The sequence below is a fragment of the Erpetoichthys calabaricus genome, chromosome 10 (assembly GCF_900747795.2).
Source record: "Erpetoichthys calabaricus chromosome 10, fErpCal1.3, whole genome shotgun sequence".
NCBI classification, from domain to species: domain Eukaryota; kingdom Metazoa; phylum Chordata; class Cladistia; order Polypteriformes; family Polypteridae; genus Erpetoichthys; species Erpetoichthys calabaricus.
This window is the reverse complement of record NC_041403.2, coordinates 95230254-95254791: the sequence shown is the minus strand read 5'-3', so window position 1 is coordinate 95254791 and position 24538 is coordinate 95230254. Positions and strand designations below refer to the sequence as shown.

At 38.2% G+C, this 24538-nt stretch overlaps 1 protein-coding gene across 1 annotated transcript in view; it reads right to left on the bottom strand.

Moving 5' to 3' along the window:
* The window catches only part of LOC114659257 (sterile alpha motif domain-containing protein 10-like), a 232291-nt gene extending 207975 nt beyond the window's left edge, over positions 1-24316 (bottom strand). The window contains exon 1 of the mRNA XM_028811643.2: positions 23880-24316. Within this exon, the coding sequence (XP_028667476.1) occupies positions 23880-23892 (13 nt within the window). The 5' untranslated portion in view covers positions 23893-24316. The remainder of the gene's footprint in view (positions 1-23879) is intronic.
* Between the last annotated feature and the right edge of the window lie 222 nt (positions 24317-24538).

Genomic DNA, 24538 nt, shown 5'->3' with positions numbered 1-24538 from the left:
AAGTAATAAATACTAAACTACAGACATCATAACTAAGGTTCTATCAATTCATAAAATTGGGAATATAAATGAAAGTGTTTGTTCCAAATCCATTTTAAGACCAAGTACAGAGTGGAAGGATGTTCATAAAACACAATAATCAACAAGTATTCAATTCATTTCATTCTATATAGCACCTTTCATTGCACACAAAAGCACTTTTGAAAATAATTACTTAAAATATCTGAAAGAAGAAAAAACTGACCAAACTAAATGTTTGTGTGCATGGCCAGCAAGAAAGTATTGTGTTAATTCAGCTGCCACAGTAGTGTCACACTTAGTTCAAAATGGATCAGAAAAAAAATGAATCAATGATTTAATAATCCAGACTTTTCATCTGTGCGTGCTGAAAGGGGTGATTTTATTTCTATAATGAAGGTGATGAAATTGAGTTTTTAATCCAATTTTACCTGCATCTGTCACTTTTAAACCCAGCCACCCTTTAGAAAAGTCCTTTGGAAAATTGAGGCCGATTAGCATCTTAACTGCTCAGCATTTTTCAAGTCAGGCAAATTAATTAGAGCAGATACATTGGACACAGCCTTGTGAGCTTCGCAACGTGATGGAAAATTAGGAAAAAAGCTGTTAAAACTTTAAATAGGATTAGCTGACGGGGCAAGAGGCTGCATTACCCCTTTTAAAACTATTACATTTTTAGTAACAGTTAAATATAAGGATGGTCTGTACTCCTTAGCCATTCTTTTACCTTTTCATATAATCCAGGTCCTTCATACAAGCCAAATATAGTCTCTAAGGAGTGTTACTGGGTATAGTGGTTACATGGTGTATTCAGCCTCCCCACTATCTTTCTGACATTTTTTACAATTTGGATTCTTAATGTTCACACCATTAATTGGAATCTTTGTGTTGTGACCAATACAAAACATCCCACAATATTAAAGTTAAAATAAAAACAAAAATTGACTAACTCTATAAGTATAACTCCTGGTGTTATTACACACTTCTAACATAATAAATGCCTTATAATAAGTTACATGCACTTAGTGTTCAAAGTAGTTACACAGTTGGCTTGGAATCAAACAACCCACATCATCAAGACAAAGGAGCATTCAAAGTGAATCCAGAATGCAGTAAGGTTACTGAAAAGAATCACTCTGAAAAAGCACTGAAAAGGATCTCTTACTCAACATTTCAAAAAGAGTGGAAGGTAGCCACGCACAGAATTCACTCTAGCTCCATATGTGCAAAACAGTTAATTATTCAATTTAAAATATTTTATCGAGCACATCTATCTCATTTGAAATTGTACAAGCTGTTTCCAGGGCAAGATTCAACCTACGAACGTTGCAATCAAGTTTCAGCTTCACTGGGCCACATGTTTTGGCAATGTCCCAAATTAACATCATTTTGGACAAAGATTTTTAAATGCCTATCAGACAGCCTTGGTGTCACAATCCCTCCTAATCCACTAACAGCTGTGTTTGGTGTACTTCAGATGGGCTTAAAGTGGAGAAGGACAAGCAAACTGTAATTGCATTTACTACACTAACACATAGACTTGTCTTGCTCAACTGGAAGAATCCTAAGCCACCTCTTTTAAGTCAGTGGGTAACTATTGTTATATACTATTTGAAATTGGAAAAAATCTAATTCTCACTTAGAGGACCTGTTCAAAAACATTTTTAAAACCTGACAGGACCTAATCAATAATATTTTACAATAAGCATTTACATTGGTGGGGGAAAAGACTCCTTTCTCCTTTTATTACTCTTAACAGTTTTGCTCTGGTTGTTGGCCTTCCTCTTTTTCCCATGGGTTGGGGTTGATTTGATTTTATTTTAGTTTTGTTAAGCTCCACTTGATTGTATGGAATGTTATATGCGTTTAATAAATTCAATAAAATTAAAAAAAAAATAAACAATGAAAAAGCACTGAAGTCCATCATAATGAAAAGGAAATCTGTTAAGCAGATCCAAATCTCAATATCTGAAGTCAGGCAGGACATTAAGAGACCTTTGGAAATTCTACAGCAATGAGTCATCCAGAGCTGGCATACAGAAATGGTGTAGAATCACAACTACTTCATTGGAAGGGTGCAAAACATAAACCACTGCTGAAAAAATTCACACATCATGTCTCTGCTGTAATTTTGTAGAAGATGTGGTAATTTCTAGAAGAACACATGGCACATTAGACACACATTGATATTTCGTTATTAGCACATATCACTGTATACTATCTTGAGAACATTACATGTGTTGCTGAGCCTGGAAGACTTGTGAAGAACAAAAGAATACAAAACGTATACAAAAATCTAGAAATTAAATATGCAAGACACCTCAGACCAAAAATTCAGTTTTCCACAGACCAACAACCAAAAAATCCTACAGCCAGAGGCTCACTGGCGTGTCTTAGAGACAAAACTGCCAGTGTACTGAAATGGGCCACTAAAAGTCTAATCGTGGCAGCAGATAAAAACTCTTCATCAAGGGCCAATTTGAAGAGTCTTGAGCAATCTGCTTAAGAGTGGGCCAATACAGCCCTGTCTGAATGTACAAATCTGCCAGTCATTTCACAAAAGTTGTACTGTTTGCCAAAATACCCTTTACAAAGGCCTGAATACTTACTTGGTTAAGAATAAATGTATGTATAACTCAGTACATCTGAAGAGTATAGCTTTCGTTTTAACATTGTTTTAACATTTTGTTTTGCTCCAAGGCACAAAATTCCAATTAAATATGTCCCAAGACAACATAATGGTGACTTCTTTTACAGCTGCTGCATGGACAATCTGTTGTTTGATTTAATTAATTACTTTAAACTCTTTAGTGTGCAACACCATTGCTTGTTGAAAAGAAATAAAGAGGAAATGGTAAAAAGTGTCTGTAAACTTTTCTTAACTGGACTTTCTTATCTCTTTCAAAATGAACAGAAAGATTTCTATTCTTCTGTTTTTGTGCAGATAAAACAAATATCAAGACCTGTTTTACAACAGCATCAACAACACTAAATTTCTGAAAATGTACTGGTTTTAACAGTATCTCAATTTATTGTTTAATTAAATACCACAGTTTTTGTTTTCAAATGAATAATTTCTGAATGTGATCACTAATTGTATTTTTTCCCAATATATTTAGTAAACACAAAACTAAAGGCCTCAAACAAGCCTGGATTAGAATGAAAGTTCTCTACAAAATACATACAATGTACAACTAAAATATTCATTTTATTTAAAAGCTGGCATTTTGACAAGCTCACAACTTAAACTGATTTACAATTAAAAAAGAATGTCATAATAATGTAGAGTTCTGGGTTTCTTGCCAGCCAGATTAAAGTCAACATGGTGTTTGCATATCTTTTCTGTTGCCCCTTTGGTTTTCTTGGGGTTCTTGAGGCTGTTGCCTTTATGTGAATGATCTGTGGCAAACTGTTACCCTGTCCCATGTTCCTTCACCACAACTGCGGGTTCAAAAAAATGGACAGATGAATGGATATTAAGAAGTCCTTAATAAAGTGAGGCACGGAATTCACTTGTTTATTTACAGTATTTGCAGGCCACACAAGGCTTTAGCTGGCAGTATCAATTTAAAATGGGCTCAAGGGGCAAAATATTATGTTGCTCTTTAGCCTGATTTTAACTTTCACTAAATTTTTATTTCCATACTCATGTATCGATGTTTCATAAAATAAAACTTTTTTGGATATAAATGTTTTACTTCCCTAACATGGTTACAATATGCCTGAGGACTTGGAGTCTAACTTTGTGTGCTGATCTTTGCAAGTTTTGATTCCTACTCTAAATAAATGCTACTCCAAAGTTAACTCATTCCACTGTGGTCATATCCTTCACACTGTTTACTAAAAATCAGAATCACCAATCCAATGTGGAGGTTCAGAAAATAGATGAAAGGATGAACAATCAGCATTTTATGTTTTCATTTTTACATTTCTTTTGAAGTATCTCCTGACATAGAAGTCATAAGCAGGCAAACATTATGTTAAGTTCTTAATAAATGACTGTCTTTACTAGTTTTTATTCTATGTTTGAAACTCCTGCCCTGACACAACTGTATTCCCCGCAGATTCTCCATATGGTCCACAAATTCATCTTCAACCTCCACCCTAACTGTCTCTCCTCTCTTTAGATGAATTAACATTTATGCAGTTTTCAGTATTTGCTTCTTAAACTATTCATGATCACCTGAACTGCTCTCAATCTAATGATTTATAGGTTCAGAAATTGAGAAGCCCAAGGAAGCCACTACATCAATTTTAATTCTCTATCATGCTCCTAAAAATATTTTAAGGCTTGTCTGGCCTTTTGGAGCATTATGTTGCCGGGAAAGCCCATTTGAATATGGTGCACTAAGGATGACCCTAATTAGCAAGAATGTTCACATATCCTGTGGTTTTCAGACATTGTTCAGTTCATCTAATGGGATCCAGTGCATGTTCAGAAAACATACCACACGCCACTGCACTGCCACTACCAGACTGTATTGTTGGCACTGAGCACAACTGTCCAGGAATGCAAAAGGTTTTAACCATACAGTATTATGGTTCCCCTATGAGCATGAATTACATAATGCATTACTGTATTTTTTTATAATCTTCCAGTGTTCGGCACATGCATTCCATAACTTACTACAACTAGAACATCTACTTTTTTGCTGACCTTAAACCACAGTTCTATGTTTTGCCACCATAACTCATCCACAATAAGTCAAGATATACTAAAGTGCCATCTTCGGCACTGGAGGTCTGTTAGTTGACTTACTGCAGCTTTTCAGTTACTCTGAACTGGGCATATCAATACCCAGAAAGTACTGCATTTGATCATATAATCTAAACTGGCAGGATCCTTTTCTGGTGGTAGTTTGTTTTTCAAATCACATTTACTTTGTTGTATATGAAAACATCAGCATAGTTTTTCTGTACCTGATGCTGTAGATTCATGCTATGCATATGGCTTCTGTAATCACAGAATGCCTGGAAGTCATTTAAAAATGTTAGTCTTACCCAGCCTCCCTCTGAAATGCACACATGCACACAAAGAGTACATGCCAACTTGCTTCAAACTTTATTAATTGTCTTCAACTATGAAGTAGTTACTAACTGAGCAGTCACTAACACAAAAACAGCAAGAGTAACAAAAAAATGGCTACTCAGTGTATACATTTTCACAGCTGGAGCACTTCACCCTTGAGAGACTTGCTCATAATCTAAATAGAAATACAAAGGTACAGCAGTAGTAGTAGTATTATTAGTCATTAGTCATCATCACTGTAGGAGTAGTAATATTATAAAATATACACAGTACAATAAGCTGCTAATTTAGATGTCACTAGGGGATATACAGTTGTGCTTGAAAGTTTGTGAACCCTTTAGAATTTTCTATATTTCTGCATAAATATGACCTAAAACATCATCAGATTTTCACTCAAGTCCTCAAAGTAGATAAAGAGAAACCAGTTAAACAAATGAGACAAAAATATTATACTTGGTCATTTATTTATTAAGGAAAATGTTCGAATGTTACATATTTGTGAGTGGCAAAAGTATGTGAACCTTTGCTTTCAGTATCTGGTGTGTCCCCCACTTTGCAGCAATAACTGCAACTAAACGTTTCCGGTAACTGTTGATCAGTCCTGCACACCGGCTTGGAGGAATTTTAGCCCATTCCTCCGTACAGAACAGCTTCAACTCTGGGATGTTGGTGGGTTTCCTCACATTAACTGCTCGCTTCAGGTCCTTCCACAACATTTCGATTGGATTAAGGTCAGGACTTTGACTTGGCCGTTCCAAAATATTAACTTTATTCTTCTTTAACCATTCTTTGGTAGAACGACTTCTGTGCTTAGGGTCGTTGTCTTGCTGCATGACCCACCTTCTCTTGAGATTCAGTTCATGGACAGATGTCCTGACATTTTCCTTTAGAATTCTCTGATATAATTCAGAATTCATTGTTCCATCAATGAAGGCAAGCTGTCCTGGCCCAGATGCAGCAAAACAGGCCCAAACCATGATACTACCACCATCATGTTTCACAGATGGGATAAGGTTCTTATGCTGGAATGCAGTGCTTTCCTTTCTCCAAATATAACGCTTTTCATTTAAACCAAAAAGTTCTATTTTGGTCTCATCCGTCCACAAAACATTCTTCCAATAGCCTTCTGGTTTGTCCACGTGATTGTTAGCAAACTGCAGATGAGCAGCAATGTTTTTTTTGGTGAGCAGTGGCTTTCTCCTTGTAACCCTGCCATGTACACCATTGTTGTTCAGTGTTCTCCTGATGGTGGACTCATGAACATGAACATGAATATTAGCCAATGTGAGAGAGGTCTTCAGTTGCTTAGAAGTTACCCTGGGGTCCTTTGTGACCTCGCCGACTATTACATGCCTTGCTCTTGGAATGATCTTTGTTGGTCGACCACTCCTGGGGAGGGTAACAATGGTCTTGAATTTCCTCCATTTGTACACAATCTGTCTGACTGTGGATTGGTGGAGTCCAAACTCTTTAGAGATGGTTTTGTAACCTTTTCCAGCCTGATGAGCATCAACAACTCTTTTTCTGAGATCCTCAGAAATCTCCTTTGTTCGTGCCATGATACACTTCCACAAACATGTGTTATGAAGAGCAGACTTTGATAGATCCCTGATCTTTAAATACAACAGGGTGCCCACTCACACCTGATTGTCATCCCATTGATTGGAAACACCTGACTCTAATGTCACCTTCAAACTAACTGTTAATCCTAGAGGTTCACATACTTTTGCCACGCACAAATATGTAATATTTGATCATTTTCCTCAATAAATAAATGGCCAAATATAATATTTTTGCTGCGGTGGGTTGACACCCTGCCCGGGATTGGTTCCTGCCTTGTTCCCTGTGTTGGCTGGGATTGGCTCCAGCAGACCCCCGTGACCCTGTGTTCGGATTCAGCAGGTTGGAAAATGGATGGATGGATATAATATTTTTGTCTCATTTGTTTAACTGGTTTCTCTTTATCTACTTTTAGGACTTGAGTGAAAATCTGATGATGTTTTAGGTCATATTTATGCAGAAATATAGAAAATTCTAAAGGGTTCACAAACTTTCAAGCACAACTGTAAATACACAATTTCTGGGCCAATATCAATAGTTGGTCCAACACAGATATACATGTATATTTTTTCTTTCGTATTATACTTATTTATACACAAATTTCAGCAAGATTATTTATGAGCTGATGACTTATATAAGCACAATTTAATTAAATGAAATAAACATTTTTCTTTCCTTAAACATTTCTATCTTTCCCAAATAGTGTGATTTTTACGAACAATCCTAAGAAGTAAAATAAACTTTTGCCCATTGAATATTGGAGTAATGGATTTGATTTCAGGTTGTCTGGGACTGAATGTCTCAAAATTCCAGCTTAAGCAACAGAGGAGCAGAGTAAGCTGCTCTGCAGACAATATTGTATTTTTTCTTTTACTTTTCAGGTATGTACTTGTCTTTTTGGTAATTGAATGTGTTGTATTAATTACTAAACAATTACAGAACAAGTGTTGCATATTTCAACTTTGTTGTCACTGGCATTCATTATGAAAAAAAAAAAAATTAAAAAAATCACACAGCCGGCATTTCACCCAGCAAAATAAAATACGTTCAGTTAGCATTCTTGCTTTTGTGGCTTACAGCAAAGGCATCATTATACTGTATTGGTTAAGAATATCAGTAATAATCTTAATTATTGTAAACTGCTATCAGTTATTATACAGTAAATCTTCCTAACAAAAAACAACTGACATCAATATGTCCAGTGCAATCTTGCTTAAACGGCAACTTTCCCTGTCTGACCTATCATTCTCAGCAGTCCAGAAAAAGTGCATACAAGCAGACCTTTGTTACAAGACCCATACACGCCTCGCAGCAGCAGTCATGTATAGCCTGCTCTATGATCTATATCTAGACTTCTTCTTCTGCTACATTGGTGGAGAGAAGTGCTTTTGGGCACTGGGCACACTGCACCTTTGAGTCATATTTGTAATTTATTACCCCGACTATATAATGATTGCTTGCTAACTGCTAAACGCTGCAAGATCCCAGCACATGTACCTGGATGGCCATCCACATCTACCTGGAATTTATCAGGGGCTGTCTCCCTGGCCATCTCCTTAAGCATCTTCATTTATCCTATGGTTAGTTAAATAAGCATATGACACAGCAAAGCAAGTAAACGTAGACTTTTTAGATTCAGTTCATTTGAAAATATCAAACAACGCCTTTAGAGAACATCTATTGCACTTACAATTGTAACCATATAATTTCACTAAAATTAGCACCTATGCTATGTACAGCATAATGGTAAAGGTTAATTGAGTTTAGTATGGTAAATCCCTTCCAAATGAAGGGGTTGCAGAATAAATTATTTCTGATATTAATGAATATAAAAATATGCAAACTTCAATGGAAGAAAATTAAAATGAATTCAAGGGATAGAATGTAATTTACTGTCCAACAAAAGAAAAATGCTCCTTATAAAACCACTCTGGGCAGCTTATCTGATTGCTCTCATTAGTGATTGCCACTATGACCATGAATTGCCAATAAACAGTGTTAGACGTCATTCACACAAAGCCTTATTTCTCAGCTAACATCAAGTTTTCAAAATGGGAAAATGTGAGAAGAGACCTTGAAGGAGAAGTGAGAGGACAAGGGAAGGATGTGAAAAGACTACTAATTAAATATTATCAAGAGTACACAGATCTACAGACCACTATCTATTTCTACACTAGGAGGATTATGTAGTTAAATATCATCTCAGGTCACATATTACAGAATCTCAACTTCACCTATGGTTATCACTATAAATCTAAACATCATTACACAATAAGCAGAAAGATTAAATCACAATCCAACATTTTCAGTGCCAATCTTGCTGTCTTCTATATTTTGGCTTAAAGATACAAGGTAGCTCGATAAAATTAAAAAAGAATATAGACCATAAGATAAACCAAAATGAAAGAAAGTCAGAGTGAAAAATAAAAGAATCTTTTAGCCAAGCTTTAAACTATAAATTAAAGAAAGACCCCCTGGTCTTCAATAAATAGAAATGCCACCTGATTTATAACGTTTGGAAAAGAGCTGGCACATATTTCTTACTCTCTGGTTATGAATTTACACAGTAACTGAATGAAAAAAAAATTCTGACAAGGAAAACAAAACTAACCAGATAGAAAATCTGTAAAGCAACATTCAAAGTACTTAAGACATTTGTCAATAAGCTATAAAGCAATACAATTATATTGAACAGCTCAATCCAGACTGAGGGTCTCTAGATCACTTATTGGAAGGCTGCAACCCAGTATCATAATTAGAAACCAAATTAAAATAATAGAACTATCTAGACAAGAACAGGCCACTCAGCCCTACAAAGTTCATCAGACCTATCCACTTAATTCTTGCAAAATAACATTAAGTTGAGTTTTGAAGGTCGCAAAAGTCCAACTGCCTACCACACTACTTGGATACTTATTGCATGTGTCTGTTTCTCTGTGGGAAGAAAAACATCCTAATGTTTGTGTGAAATTTACCCTTAAAAAGTTTCCAACTGTGTCCCCATGTTCTTGTTGGACTCATTTTAAAGTAACATTATTAATACAGTTTACTAATTCCCTATATAATTTTAGAGAGCTTAATCATGTTACCTCTTAATCTACTTTTGCTTAAATTGAAAAGGCTCAGGTCTTTTAATCTTTCCTCATAACTCATCTCCTGTAGCCGTAGAACCAGCCTAGTCCGCTCTTCACTGGACTTTTTCCATCGCTGCTTAATCTTTTGTTTTATATTATTTGAAACTGGAAAAAATCAAATTCTCAGTTAGAGGATCCGTACAGAATTTTTTCAAAACCTGGCAGGATCAATAATATTTTAGAATAAGAGAAATAATTATTACCGCATTTCCCTTTTCCATTTTTTTATTTACCTATATATATTTCTTCCTTTCTTTTGTTTATTTTTGCCCTATTAAAAAGCCTTAAGCAATTCTCCTTTGGCTAAGCTCTCCTTCTCAAGGGTGGGGTCTGATTTGTCTTCAATTCTTTTTTGTTATAAATTAATCTATATGTATGGAATGATTACAATAAAATTAATAAGTAAATAAAAAAAATCTTTTGTATAGCCTGCAGACCAAAACTGCACAAAGTACTCCAGATGAGGCCTCACCGGTGTGTTATAAAGCTTGAGCATAAACTCCTTGGACTTGTAATCTACACATCAGGGTACTATATAACCTAACATTCTGTTACCCTCCTTAATGGCTTCTGTACACTGTCTAGAGGTTATAAGTGATGACTCCATTACAATTCCTTAATCCTTCTCATAAGGCGTACTTTAGATTTTCAGACCTACCATTGTTGATTCAAACCTAACATTTTTACTTCTTATGAGTAATACTTTACATTTACTTACATCAAATTTCATCTGCCACAAATCTGCCCAAGCCTGTATGATGTCCAAATCCCTCTGTAATGATTCAACGGAATCTAGATTAGATGCCAATCCACTTAGCTTGGTATCATCTGCAAACTTAACCAGTTTGATACTTATATTCCTATCCAAATTATTTATATATGTATTAAAAATAGCAGTGAACCCAGCACTGATCCCCAGTGGGACACCACTCTTAATATCACCAAATTCTGATGAGGTTCCTCACACTATAACCCACTGTAACCCTCTGCTTCCAGTGTCTGAACCAATTTTGCACCCTGAACTCCCACTTCCTTTAGCTTAATATCCATCATGTCAATTAGCTAGAAGCCATTCAGGAAGTGCAGGCAGACTATCTGTAAAGGCATGTAACCTGCTAAATCCAATTCAAAAATCACAGTAGGGGAATTGAGTTGGGGGCTATTTGTATGCTTAAGTTTTAATTTGTGTTTAACTTTAAAAGTGAATTCATCAAGGCTACTGGACATATGTTCAAGGCCATTAATGAATGACAGACAGTGGTAGGCTGCTCAAATCAATAATATCTACCTCGGTCTTCACTTGGTTTTCTATTACTGGCAAAATTTACAAATGTAGCTTATGATATCAACCATCTAGAAAACCTGATGTGTGTCTTCCGTTAGTCATACCACTATGTGTTGCATGCTGATTTGCTCATACAAGTAACAATCTGTACACATGACAATAGTGAACCTATAAAACATGTTACGTCCACAGAAATTAAATTTTTGGAAAACACATGAATATATTTACGAGATGAGATGCATGTGAGTCTAACCCTGGACTTTGTATTCTGACCAGCATCAGGACAGTGGAAGACTGCTATCGTTGTGTTCTAGTTTGAATTAATGTTTGTCTTTGATCCCCATGGCCTTTACCTTTTCTGAATTAAGTGAACACACTTGTCTTCTTCTACGGCTCTTTTGAAAACATTTCTTTCTGGTTTTCAGTTTTTAAATGTCAGAATTTTGTTGGCCTCTTTATAATGTCCCACTTTAACTAAGCTTGGGGCAGTGTTAGTTAGAAGGCATTCCTGTAGTTGTCAGACATGTATAATACATTGCTTAATGCTGTGATTAACTTTCTTTAAGCTGTATTTGAAGGTTCACTGGGTGTCATGTTGGGCATCCTCTCCTCAAAATACCAGGCCAAATCAGAGCTGAAAATAACCTAACATGTAGGTCTATACATTGTGGGAGGAAAAGCAGCATATATTGAAAGAAAGAGCAAAAAACTGCATAGACCCAGGGATGAGGTGCAGACTCTACACAGGTAGTGACCAAGCAAAGATTTAAACCCCCGTTTGCTGGAGTTGTAAGACAGCAGTTCTGAGCACCATGTCGCTGTGCTGTTACAAACCTGTTTACATCCTTGTTCATCAGAGAATGAACGTTTTCTCACATAAAAGTGCTATATACTTAATTAGGCGCATTCATTTTGCATTCTCCCATAAACCGTGTGTTATTTTCAACTCTGATTATCTACTACTATGTGCTGCTTCATTTTCAGAGATTCAGACAGAATCAAAAGCTTTTCAGACTAACTACAGTGTTAATGAAATACTTGTGCTGATAAAGATGTACCATTTGTGGGGAACAGCCCGGACACAGACAGGTAGACATGATGGTTTCACCACACACACGTTTATTATACAATATTTACAAGTTCAAGGTGCACAAAACCCAGTGCCGCAGCACCAATCACCCCTTAAGTCCTGGCCACACAACACAATGCCTTCTCAGTCTCTGGTCCGCCTCCACTCCTCTCCACCGAGCTTCATCCTCTTCCACCCGACTCTTGCCATTGAATGGAGGGAGGCGGCCCCTTTTATACACCCCCGGATGGACTTCAGGTGCTTCCCGAGGAGCCTCCATTGACACACCCCTGTGTGGCAGAAGCTCTGACTGTGTACCCAGAAGTCCTCCGGGTGTCCCCAATCCTCTTCCCCCCAGCACTTCCGGGTGTGGCGGAAGTGCTGAGGTCCAGGGCTCCCAAGGCATCGGGGCGACCCCTGACGGTGACCACGGGCCCCTACAGGGTTGAGCTTCCAAGCTCTGTACCCTTGGCCCCCAATAGAACCAGGGCGGTTGCCCCCTCGTGTTCTGGAGGAGGCACAAGCCCTCCTCCAGTCCTCCTGGGCATCGAGGCCGGGCATGAACCCCAGCCGGGTGCCACACATTCTATATTAAAAGATTTTCTTTATATTAGCCTTGGATTTTCACTGTAATCAATACGTGAACATAGTTGACCTTATCACTGTACTAGCGACACAATATTTAATAAGTATTGAATTATACAAACATAGTCTGTTCAAATCAACATTATCATGTTTATTACAAATTAATGAACAAATGTATAAGCACAAAAATAATTACAACAATCTTTAATTAAATTATCTGAGTCAACAATTGAAGAAACATTGATTTCAACAATGTTTACACAAAGCTAAACTAGAAAAAGGAAAATCATAGGCCATATATCCAAACTAAAACCTTACATTATGTATGAAAATAAATCCTAAGCCTTATGCTAAAAATATCACCAAGCGTACAGCAGAATCAGAAACTACATCCATTAAAAAACACATAACAACGACAATAGGATACTGTATGTGTACCGCATATAAGAAAACATCCAATAATGCAAATCCTGCATGTTAATAAAACAAGATTATCAGTCTAATGGAATCTCATTTCATTTACCAGTAAATATATTTCAATACTTTGGTGTACCAATTATTATTTGTATATATATTAGATGTTTTCCAGTTCAGAAGCAATAATAAATCAAATTTCAGTTTGAAAATTGACAGAATTTAATTCAACTGACAAGAATTTTAAGATTACCTAGGTGGAACAGATGGAATGAAATTGTATAATGTATAGGATACCACACACATTTAAATTAGTCTAACCTGTACATCTCTGTGACCTGAGGGGAACACCCAGAGAACATAAGACTGTGGAGATAGGAGTGAGCAGCGATAACCACTGTGCCATTGTGCTGTCCAAAAACACTTTTACATACTGTATCATAATTATTTCAACACATTAATGATTCATTTCTTCCTCTGAGTGAAACTTGCTTGCAGCTTTTAGTATTATGTTTTATTACTGGTCCTCTTCCATCCAGCCAGAAACTCCTGCCAGTGTATACCTTTCATTTCTGGGAAAGCACGACATGGACTGGAGTGGACAAGTATCCCCTCAATGCCCAACACATTTTATTTCTGATGTATAACTTTTGTACAAAAACAAATAGCAAATGTACCAGCTTATCAAATTTACTGTTGGCCATTTCGTTGGTTGCAACTCATGAGTAACTGCCAGATGGTTATGAATAAAGAATCAATCAAAGGTGCTGACTCTGAACATGTCTGTGAAACAAAATCAAACAAAAAAGGTACAAAGAGTGAACCTCTGTGTGCTGAAAGATAAGCCTGCAGTAAGCATCTTTCTGACACTCACAGACAGGCAAAAGTCACACCTTCAATAGTTTCCGGAGTGACACGTTTCATTAAGAGTGAAAAACAACTTCTAAAAAGAATTTACCTGAATAAAAACAGTCCCTGTAGGATCCATGTTTGAGACTCCCATCGAGATTCACTGCCTCATATCCTGACCACTGTTTTCTATCAGATACTGTACCACGTTGGCTAATCAGCATGGAGGTAAACAAAGACAGCTGGCACACTGGACATTTAACTGCCGTTTTCTCGACTCAAATTGGAGACTTTTTTTTTTTTTATTGTGTCAAAATTGTAAACTTCTGGTACGTTTGCAATTGTGCTACTGCAACTCTGGCATTAAACCAAGGACACTTATACTGAACCTGAGATTACTTTTAATCTTACAGAGTCTACGTATATTGTAAATTTATTAATATGGTACTCAAAATGACTTCCTTTGTGACACTGCTAATGCTTCTAAATTAAGATATTTTCCACAGTTTTCAAGATAAAGTACATCAATCAGCGAATCCTTGTGTGCTTACGTTGCCTTTAGAACATACTTCAGTCAACACAGAAACACTAGGTACGAAGCCTGCTTGTCCCTGGGTCCGCTCCTATAGACACTCCAAGTAGAGCAGCTTAGGCTCCTCCAATGAATTTGACTTACATGTATTTAGAATGTAGGAAGATCTTTCCACATACTTGGTGACCAACAAATAATGTATGTGTAGTGTGAAATCAGACTCCTGTGCCCTGGGGTTAGAATAAAGTCACCAACCCTCTTTTATCCTGTAAAAGGCAACTATGGAGGATTATTTAAGGAACATAAAAACCTATATTCTGCTACCCCCAAATACCCAAAACACAGAAAATAGTCATTAATTTGGCAAACAGAGGGAAAGAAAGTAGTGGGAACTGGGACACTTAGATACTGTATATAAGGACAGCTTTATCCACCATTTCAGAACCTACTTAGACTTCTGCTTATAGTGCACATTAAGCATAAATTGAAGCTTACAGCGTTTATTGCACTGGAACAGACAAATGTTACCAATGTTTATAATTGCAAAATATTGTGAATAATAGTGAATAATGGTGTAAGGAAAACCAATGAATAAAAATGATATTTCACTTCTAAATCCCCAAAACTGTCGAGCAGTGGGTTGACTTCCCATTTCTAAACTAGCCCCATGTGTGTGATTGTATACATGAGTGGGCCCTTCGACGAACTGGTGCCCCATCCAGTGATGGTTACTGCCTTGTACCCACTGCAGCCAATGACATTTAGTTGAAAGAAGTAGGTTTGAGATTGCCATGTGACATAAATAAAAATGACTATTTAAGCATACAATTTATGAGTTTAGTCACACAACTGAAATCTTTATAAAGTACTCATAAAATGTCAAGACATGTTTTATGATTTTTATGTCTACCACTGATTTTACATGATATGAAAAAAACATCTTGTGGCTTCTGTTTAACTCATAAAAATACACACAAATGTAACCCTGTGAGACCAGAAATCTGAAAACCATAAAACCAAGTTAAAATACACCAAATCTGAGGCCAAAGCCATCTAGAGCAAATTCTCATCACATTCAGTCCTGGAGTACCACTGTGGCAGCAGGTTTTTATTTCAACCAGTTTCACAAATAACTGGGTCAGTCTCACTTCAATTTAATATAATTGTTTACTTAGCTAGGCTTTTTCCTCTTATTTTGCATTTTAAAAAAATTGCCACTTACTAATGTACCTACAAAATGAACATGATACGGAAGCCGCTGCTCCATTTCAGCATTCAGAGTCATTTTGCACTTATGTCTGTACTGCAAATAACTAATTGTGAATATCTGGACAAATGCCAATGCAAATACTCCAAAGAAAATTGTTAATCAAAAACATAATTTGCAAAAGAAAGTTGAAAAAACAAATTTATTCATTTCTTCTACATGTAAATATGACTAGAAAACTTTTGTGAATGTAAAATATAACAGAAAAACAAGTAAGATGTACCATTTGATTTGTGAAACTACAACAGGAAGCCATGTTTCCAGGATGAAGGACTATTCCTGTCAGGTCGCACTGTGGTTCAAAAAAATGTAGTAATGCTCTGATGAGATGGACCCTATCAACCAAAATATATATATCTCCACCATATTCATCCACAGGCAAAAGTCTAAAGTAAAACACCCCCGACTAGAAATATGGAAATTATACTTCTTAAAAAGACTAAATGAACTTTGTAGAAAAACAGGAGAAGCTGGACTACCAAACAGATCTGCAGCACCATCATATTGACTGGAGAAAGAAGCTTTGACTTAGTCAACTGAAAATGTGCAAGCATAGTAGGAAATTAGACTCCCACAGACCTACCCTGAAATGCCAAGTATCCCACATTTCTGGACTGAATTAAAAATTGCGTAGAATCGCATGACAGGTACTGAATCTTTAAACATAGGAATGACATTTATTCTTTCATTGTTTACTCTTGTGGTGTTTATATTAAAATGTGTCACGGCACAAGAGCTCTCACAAACTTGCACAGTCATGAAGTATGCACGCCCAAACATACACACAAAGCGAGTGGCTTTCCTTTCATATTTAAACAAGGGGGCTCTGCCCCCTGCTCGCTTCGCTCGCCTATCCCCGGCGTTTTGAACCCGTGTCCGCTGGGCAGGCACGTGTGAGGATGACGCACGTTTAATACAGAGCGTTCGCCCGTGTCACTCTGGGGCCCCCCACTGTTAATACGGAGCTCCGTCCGCACTATTATGCGGTGCATTGTTGACTACTGCGGACCCCGTAGTGTTTCCCGTTTCAGTTTGTATCTCGGTCAGTCGAGCTTTTGTTTTTGAAGCTTTTGAATTCCGGTGTTCATTATCTGTAACCTGCTGTCCATGTGTTTGGCCCCCTCGTTTAACCTGTTTATGACGTTTTACTTTGCTTTCTACTCTGTTTTTCATTTCTGATCTCGCTTTATTCTGCTTTTGTTTCAATGACACCTGGTCCATGGTGAATATATTTTCCCTTTTTCGAGTAATAACTTTCATTTGTTTGCGATACTGTGATGTTTATCGTACTGTTAATAATTCATTACTGTAATGTGATTCACCCATGCTGTATAGTTTGGACGTGCGACGATGACGTATGTTTAATACGGAGCGTTCGCCCGTGTCACTCTGGGTCTCCCCACTGTTACTACGAAGCTCTTTCCGAACTATTATGCGGTGCATTGTGGAGCACTGCGGACTCTGTAGTGCTTCCCGTTTCACTTCGTATCTCGTTTAGTCGAGCTGTTTCTTTTTGGAGCAGTGCCTGCCTGGTCTTTGGCATTTCAGACGCACGTTGTAGGCGCCTGCGTTCATTAATTATATCTAGGCAGGCGCGTGTTTGTATCTCAGTCACTCGAGCTGTGTCGTGTTGAATCCGTGCCTGCTTTGCCTACGCAGTTTGAGACGTGCGTTGTAGGCGTCCACGTTGATTAGATCTGTCCACGCGGGCTCGGTGTCGAAGCTGTGTTAGTTGTTGAGCTGTTTGGTTTTGGAGCCGAGACAGTTTTGCTTCCGCGGTTTCAGACGCGTGTCCGTACCATCTCGGGTTTGATGTATGAACCTTTGTGGACTCCGTAGTGTGTCCCGTTTCACTCTGGGGCGGGGCGTTGACTCCTCTTGTTTTACTATGTCTCCTCCTGCGCCTTCACCACGCATTAGTGCCACTCACAATATGGCGGCGACGCCTGCGCCTTCCGTATAATGTCAGTTTTTACCATGTTGTGTAGGCACCTTTGCCTTTTGTACTTTACCGCGCCTTCCGATGCACGATGTAGGTGCCTGCACCTTCCGGGTCCGCCTCCGCTGTGTGGTGTGGATGTTTAACTGTCATTGTTTCTGCCTTTATATTCTGTATCTCGGTGTGCATGTGTTTCGTGCCTAGGTTTTTTTGAAGCTGTTGCATTCCAGTTTTCATCATCTGTAACCTGCTCTACATGTGTTCGTCCCCGTTCTTTAATCCCTTTATAAAGTTTTACTTTGTTTCCTACTCTGTGTTTTATTTCTGACCTCGCTTTATCCTGTTTGCGGCATGTCAGACGGTTCGTAGTCTCTCTCGTTTTACTCTGGGGAGGGGGGCTTTGTTCTGTAACCTGCTCTCCATGTGTTTGTCCCTGTTCTTTAACCTCTTTATGACGTTTTACTTTGTTTCCTACTCTGACAGTTCGTAGTCTCTCCCGTTTTGCTGTGGTGCGGGGGGGGGGGGGGGGGGCTTTGTGTGGCGCCTGCGCACGTGCGTAGTCTCTCCCGTTTCACTCTGGGGGGGGGGGGGGCTTTGTGTGGCACTTGCGCACTATATCTTTTGCGTTCACGAGCAGGTCCCTGCGTCCATATCCGGTTTACCATTCTCGTTTAGTAATATGGATGGTTGACACACAGTTTGCACATACAGTACGCGTTTCTGCTTCTGCTCAAAAGTGTCCATGTATGTTGTTTGTAGCACAAGTGCAGTCAATGTAGAAATGTCCACGTGGACACAAAATAAGGTGGTGCCTAAGACGTACTGCGGATACTGGCATCATTTTGTCTGTGCCCACATACAAAAAGTAAGAACTGACTCTTACCATGGCCGTAATGGATGGTACTAGTTAGTTAGTTAGGCGCTGTGAGTGGCAGCCATTCCAGCAGCTCATAGTAGGACTTTATCTTCTTTATCTTTCTACCTTTTTCTCTATCTCTCTGATCACTCCTACCACTTTTTTTTATGTGGACTTATAGATGTATGGACTGAATGACCTTCTCTTTGCTGCTCTTATGTATTTAAATTTAAACAAAATTTGATAAACAGACACCATAATTGTTTATATTTTTTCGCTCTGAATATTTAAACTGCTTTACAGATTGCTTATACTTAACATAAGCAAATAAAGTGACTTGTATATCATATAAGTTAAAAATCATGACTTCAGAAAAATCCAACCTTGTAAGCTGCAAAAACAATCTACTTTTAAAATTTCCTTTAGTAATATTAATGGTGTTTGTGATTACAGTGATCCCTCGCTATATCGCGCTTCGCCTTTCGCGGCTTCACTCCATCGCGGATTTTATATGTAAGCATATTTAAATATATATCGCGGATTTTTTGCTGGTTCGCGGATTTCTGCGGACAATGGGTCTTTTAATTTCTGGTACATGCTTCCTCAGTTGGTTTGCCCAGTTGATTTCATACAAGGGACGCTATTGGCAGATGGCTGAGAAGCTAGATTGCTTACTTTTCTCTCTCTCTTGCGCTGACTATCTGTGATCCTGACGTAGGGGGATTGAGCAGGGGGGCTGTTCGCACACCTAGACGATACGGACGCTCGTCTAAAAATGCTGAAAGATTATCTTCACGTTGCTATCTTTTCTGCAGCTGCTTCCTGAAACGACATGCTGCACAGTGCTTCGCATACTTAAAAGCTCGAAGGGCACGTATTGATTTTTGACTGAAAAACAAACTCTGTCTCTCTCTCTCTCTCTCTCTCTCTCTCTCTCTCTCCCTGCTCCTGACGGAGGGGGTGTGAGCTGCCGCCTTCAACAGCTTTGTGCCGCGGTGCTTCGCATACTTAAAAGCCAAACAGCCCTATTGATTTGTTTGCTAGAGATTGTTTTCTCTATCTATGTGACATTCCGTGCTCCTGACACGCACTCCTTTGAAGAGGAAGATATGTTTGCATTCTTTTAATTGTGAGACAGAACTGTCATCTCTGTCTTGTCATAGAGCACAGTTTAAACTTTTGAAAAAGAGACAAATGTTTGTTTGCAGTGTTTGAATAACGTTCCTGTCTCTCTACAACCTCCTGTGTTTCTGCACAAATCTGTGACCCAAGCATGACAATATAAAAATAACCATATAAACATATGGTTTCTACTTCGCGGATTTTCTTATTGCGCGGGTGGCTCTGGAACGCAACCCCCGCGATGGAGGAGGGATTACTGTACCCTTAATTCCAGTTGTATTTGCTGCATACACCACAAGAACAGAAAGTATGAGAGGAATCACAGCTCTGCGTAACTACACAGCCATGTTGCTATGATGGCACAAATGTGTGTGTGTGTGCGTGTGTTTGGTATTTACGCATTATAGTCACTGTTCTGGAGAGACATGCAAGTAGGAATTTCATTGTACTGAGAACACGTGACAATAAACTTCAAAAAAAAAAAACTACTGAAATGTAAACTATGCAAAACATTGGATTAACTTCTAAAAAGTGATAATATACTTCTGACTGATAATGTGCAGATGCCACATAAGATTCAGCAATATATTGTACAACAAAAAAAAATAATCTAAATTTTTTGTAAGCGTGTTTCCTGAGCATTTATACATCTATATGGGGGATGTATACAGTCTTAACTTATATGTTGTCATGAAAGAATCCATTCTGGTGTGTTTACAGAAAATAAGTGAACACAGGAGGAGGTTGTGGAGAATGTTGGAAAGAGGACACATATGTCTGCTGGCTTCACAGTCTGTATGATGGCAACCCAGAAGTAGAGCTCGGACTCTGACCTGTCACGGCCCCAACCAGCTCGCCCCTTGTATGGGTCTCATCAGACAATTCTGTTTTTGTCTTTAGACAAAAGCAGCTCCGTACCACATGCTATCTTGCAGCCTAGTGCAGAAGTCACTGCCAGCAGTATGCTTAGGTACATCCTTCACAATCTCACCAGATAAATAGGGATTCCCCACAACTGGAACCCCAACATTTCTTCTTCTTTTGTGTGCTCTTTAAAAACTGTAATACCCCAATGTAAAGCTTTTAATATATTTTCTGTTTACTCTAACCTTAACAACACACAGAATAAAGCATGTAAAATATTTCAAATTTAACCGAAAGAAATAAATAGAATATGAACCATTATTGTGTTTGATGTACATAGTTGGCCTGCAATGAATCTAAGAAATATGATCAAAACACTGCTAAAAATACATTCTGCTACTCTGATGGTACCGTGTACATATCTGTAAAGAACATGCAGCATACCAGTAAAACAAGAGGAATTCATGAAATGGGTAACACGGACCCAAACAAATGAAAATGGTTTGAAGAAGTGGCTTATGTGGAGTGGTGGCTCTGAGGCTAAGGATCAGTGCTGGTATCTGGAAGGTTGCTGGTTCAAATCCTGTTACTGTCAGAAGGTATTCTACTTTGTTTGGCCCTTGTGTAAAGCCCTTAACCTGAAAATTGCTCTGGGGCACTGTACAATGGCTGACCCTGCGCTCTGACCGCCAAAGACATTGTGAAAACACAATTTCCCGTTGGGGATTAATACAGTGTACCAAAAAAAATTAATGTATGACTGCATTAACCTCTGAAAAATGTAGGGCTGAATTCCAAGTTCAAAAGGGTCACTGAAACAAAAATGTATTATCTATCCATCTTTAGTGTCCTTTCTATCTATCTATTGACTTTTGCATTCATCTAAGACTTTCTTACAGACGGACATCCAAACATGTCTATCTATGCAACCCCTTGTTTTGAAAGCTCCTTAGTCATCACAGTTGCTTGAAATTCATAAATAACAGCTGGACCTTACGGAAAAAACAAAGTTTTTGTTTTTTTTGTTTTTTTTTACATTTAACAGATTCCTTTTTACTGCAAACAAGTGAAGAAACCTTGATTTAAAAAGTCAGTGAAAGCAATTGATGATATAAAATGCACGCTGCTCCTACCCCAATTTTTTAAGTTTTCAGCAGAATGTCTAAAGACTATCACTGTTGCCATAGGCATGCCTTAAAAGGGGATTTGGCTAAGGAGGATCTCTGCAAAAAGGCAAGTAATACAATGACATTTTTTTCTGCATTGGTATACAGTGTGAAGATTTAGCCGAGAGTGTTTATGATGTCCAAGAAGAGACAGAGACATTCCATCTTTTAAAAGAGTGTCTTGACTATGTCACCAATGGTGTCCCATGCCAAAATGACACACAGACAGGGCCCATTCACTTTATGGCTCAGGTAATTGTGTCAATCTGAGAACTGTTTTGCTTTTCTACACTTGTCTTATGCACCCCTTTTTACTTATTTTTTATCTCTACATTATTTCACCTTTTAGGTAATATTCTCCTTTTTGAAAAGAATTAGTCTAAGCTGTGTCTGAATTATTTTTATACAAAACCTGATTTAACTGAAACCAATATACTAAAGACACCATAGGTTTAGTCTTTCCAAAAATGCAAGTCTAAACTGGATTAAGTAGGTTAGAAAATGGATGGATGGATATATTACAGATTCACCAGTACCTAGAGCCCACAATTACACACCAGATTAACTTTCGATGTCAATAGATCAAGTGTGATGGCTTCAAACTAAAGATGAATGTGCTTAATATTTACCCATCTTAATTTTTTCATTCAAATTTCAACAAACAAAAAAGGTCATTTATTTTGCCAAAACACTGCATCTTTTTTTGCAAACCCCATAATCTATATCCTCCATTGCTGACTTTATCCACCAGCAGACGTATTGTTTGTTGTATGAGCACATGCTGGTTGGCACACATCATCCTTCTTCGCTACCTCAATCTGTCCAAATCAGCATGTATTGTGCTTGAGTGGCCATCACTTTAATGACTGCCCCACTGTCTGAGGGGGATAGATAGCACCTAATCTCATCTATTTTACAGAGCAGCTCAAGAACCTTAGCGTAGAAGGAAGGATATAAACAGCATGGTGTCTGAAGAATCAGGAGCTGTGGAGCTCATCCAGAGTACAAAGTGCGAGTCACATGAGAACCAAATGCTGAAATGGCTTGCTTACAGGCTTTTGAACCTCAATTGTTCCATTCTATATAAAACAAAATGCAACATTTGGCCACACAGCTGGATAAACACTAACCTGATTCTTGAATATGTTATAAGAATGGAACAGTAAATGTGCCAGAGACTCTTAACAGTTACAAATGTATTAACACTTTTATCATGTGCATACTGAGGTTAAATAAATATTACTACTGCATGACAGAAAAAAATAAAATATTCCATCCTTTTTGGATTATTTAAAAAAAGTAATTCAATCCTACTGAAACTGTGAATGCACATCAGATGGAAATTCTACCAAGAGCTGTTTAGGACTTCAGAAAAACAAGTCCATCCTTCAAAATGCGTGTACAATGGCAAAACTTTAAAAAGTTAAATGAAATATAAACATAATCTCTTTATCAGTCTGAAGCAAAAATTCTTCAGGTTTAGTAGAACATCCCTATTAAGAGCCTTCAGAAATGAAAACAATCCCTTAACAAAAAATAAATTGCCAAATACCAAAGCAAAATGCACCCCATTGAAATTCTTTACGAATATGCTGCAAACTTCCATCCATCCATTTTCCAACCCGCTGCCATATGTTCAAACATATCTGAACACAGAATCTGAACTAAGCCATGTGACATTTAGCAGGACAGCTTCAAAAAACATGATTTCGGTGAAAAGACTTTGAAGAGACGGTCACACTTTGACAATAATGAAATATTAAGAAATATCGCACGAACGCGGTTACAGTCACCGTATATAAAAGTCGATTAACTACAAAACAGTATTTCTATTAACAAATAGCTTCCAACATCTATAAACTCTATATAGATTATTTTCAGGAATATGTCAGAAATTCTGTTGGCAATATTCATAATGACCCTTATGAAAAGTCACAAAGAATGACTCTACGGTATCGGCACATTGATTAGAACATGAAAAGCCGTTCGCAAATGACGTTACTTTAGGCTTCTCCATCTCAAGGAAACCTTCTCGCGCTTGTTTTAATTCTAAACAGGACGTCCGAGATGATTTGTGCTGGAGGAGAGCACGGGCAGCATCACCACCAGCACGCAGCCTCCTCGACGTAAGCATCGAGACCCCCACAAATGTCGTCTCGTTCACGCAACTGCACCAAGCATTCGTCTTACCGTCCACAGCCATGGTAGGGGATGTTGTGTAGCTGTGTTCACGTTCAGATCAGAAAGCTTCCATTGTGCGCTTCGGCGAGCCGGAGCTGCTCCCGTGCTGCGTGCAGAGTGTTCGGAGGGCTGCTGGACAGATGCACTGGAGATAAACGGGTGGGACGGCGGGAGGGCTGGCGTCGCTCGATCCTCGCGTGTCGTCCGCTCGCGCTGTCTGCCGCTGCCTCTCACTTCATATGCTGTTAAGCGAATGCCGTGCTCTCCCTCACGGCTGCATTCGCTTCTTTCCTTCTGTTTTAATTACTGCCTCCGGGCTGCCGGAAACACATTAAAATAACTCCTCCCTAAATAATAAATTTACCAAGGCTAGTGTTCACGGGGTCAACTGTACCTGAATAAAGATACAAAAATGAATTTCCTTACGCTTACAGTACATTAATATCGGCTAAAAATGAGTGATTCATTGAACCGAAAGTGGTTTCTAAGAAAAGGTAACGACTGATTGATTCCTTTATTCTAATATATAGCACAGCTTTGTGTGTTCGTTGGAAACAAAGATTACGGATTAATCGCCGTAAACATACCGACGGCACGCTTCGAATTCTGGTCCGGGATTGTTTGTGCGAGTCTTCCCAAGTACTAACGATGTGTATCTCGAGTTAACC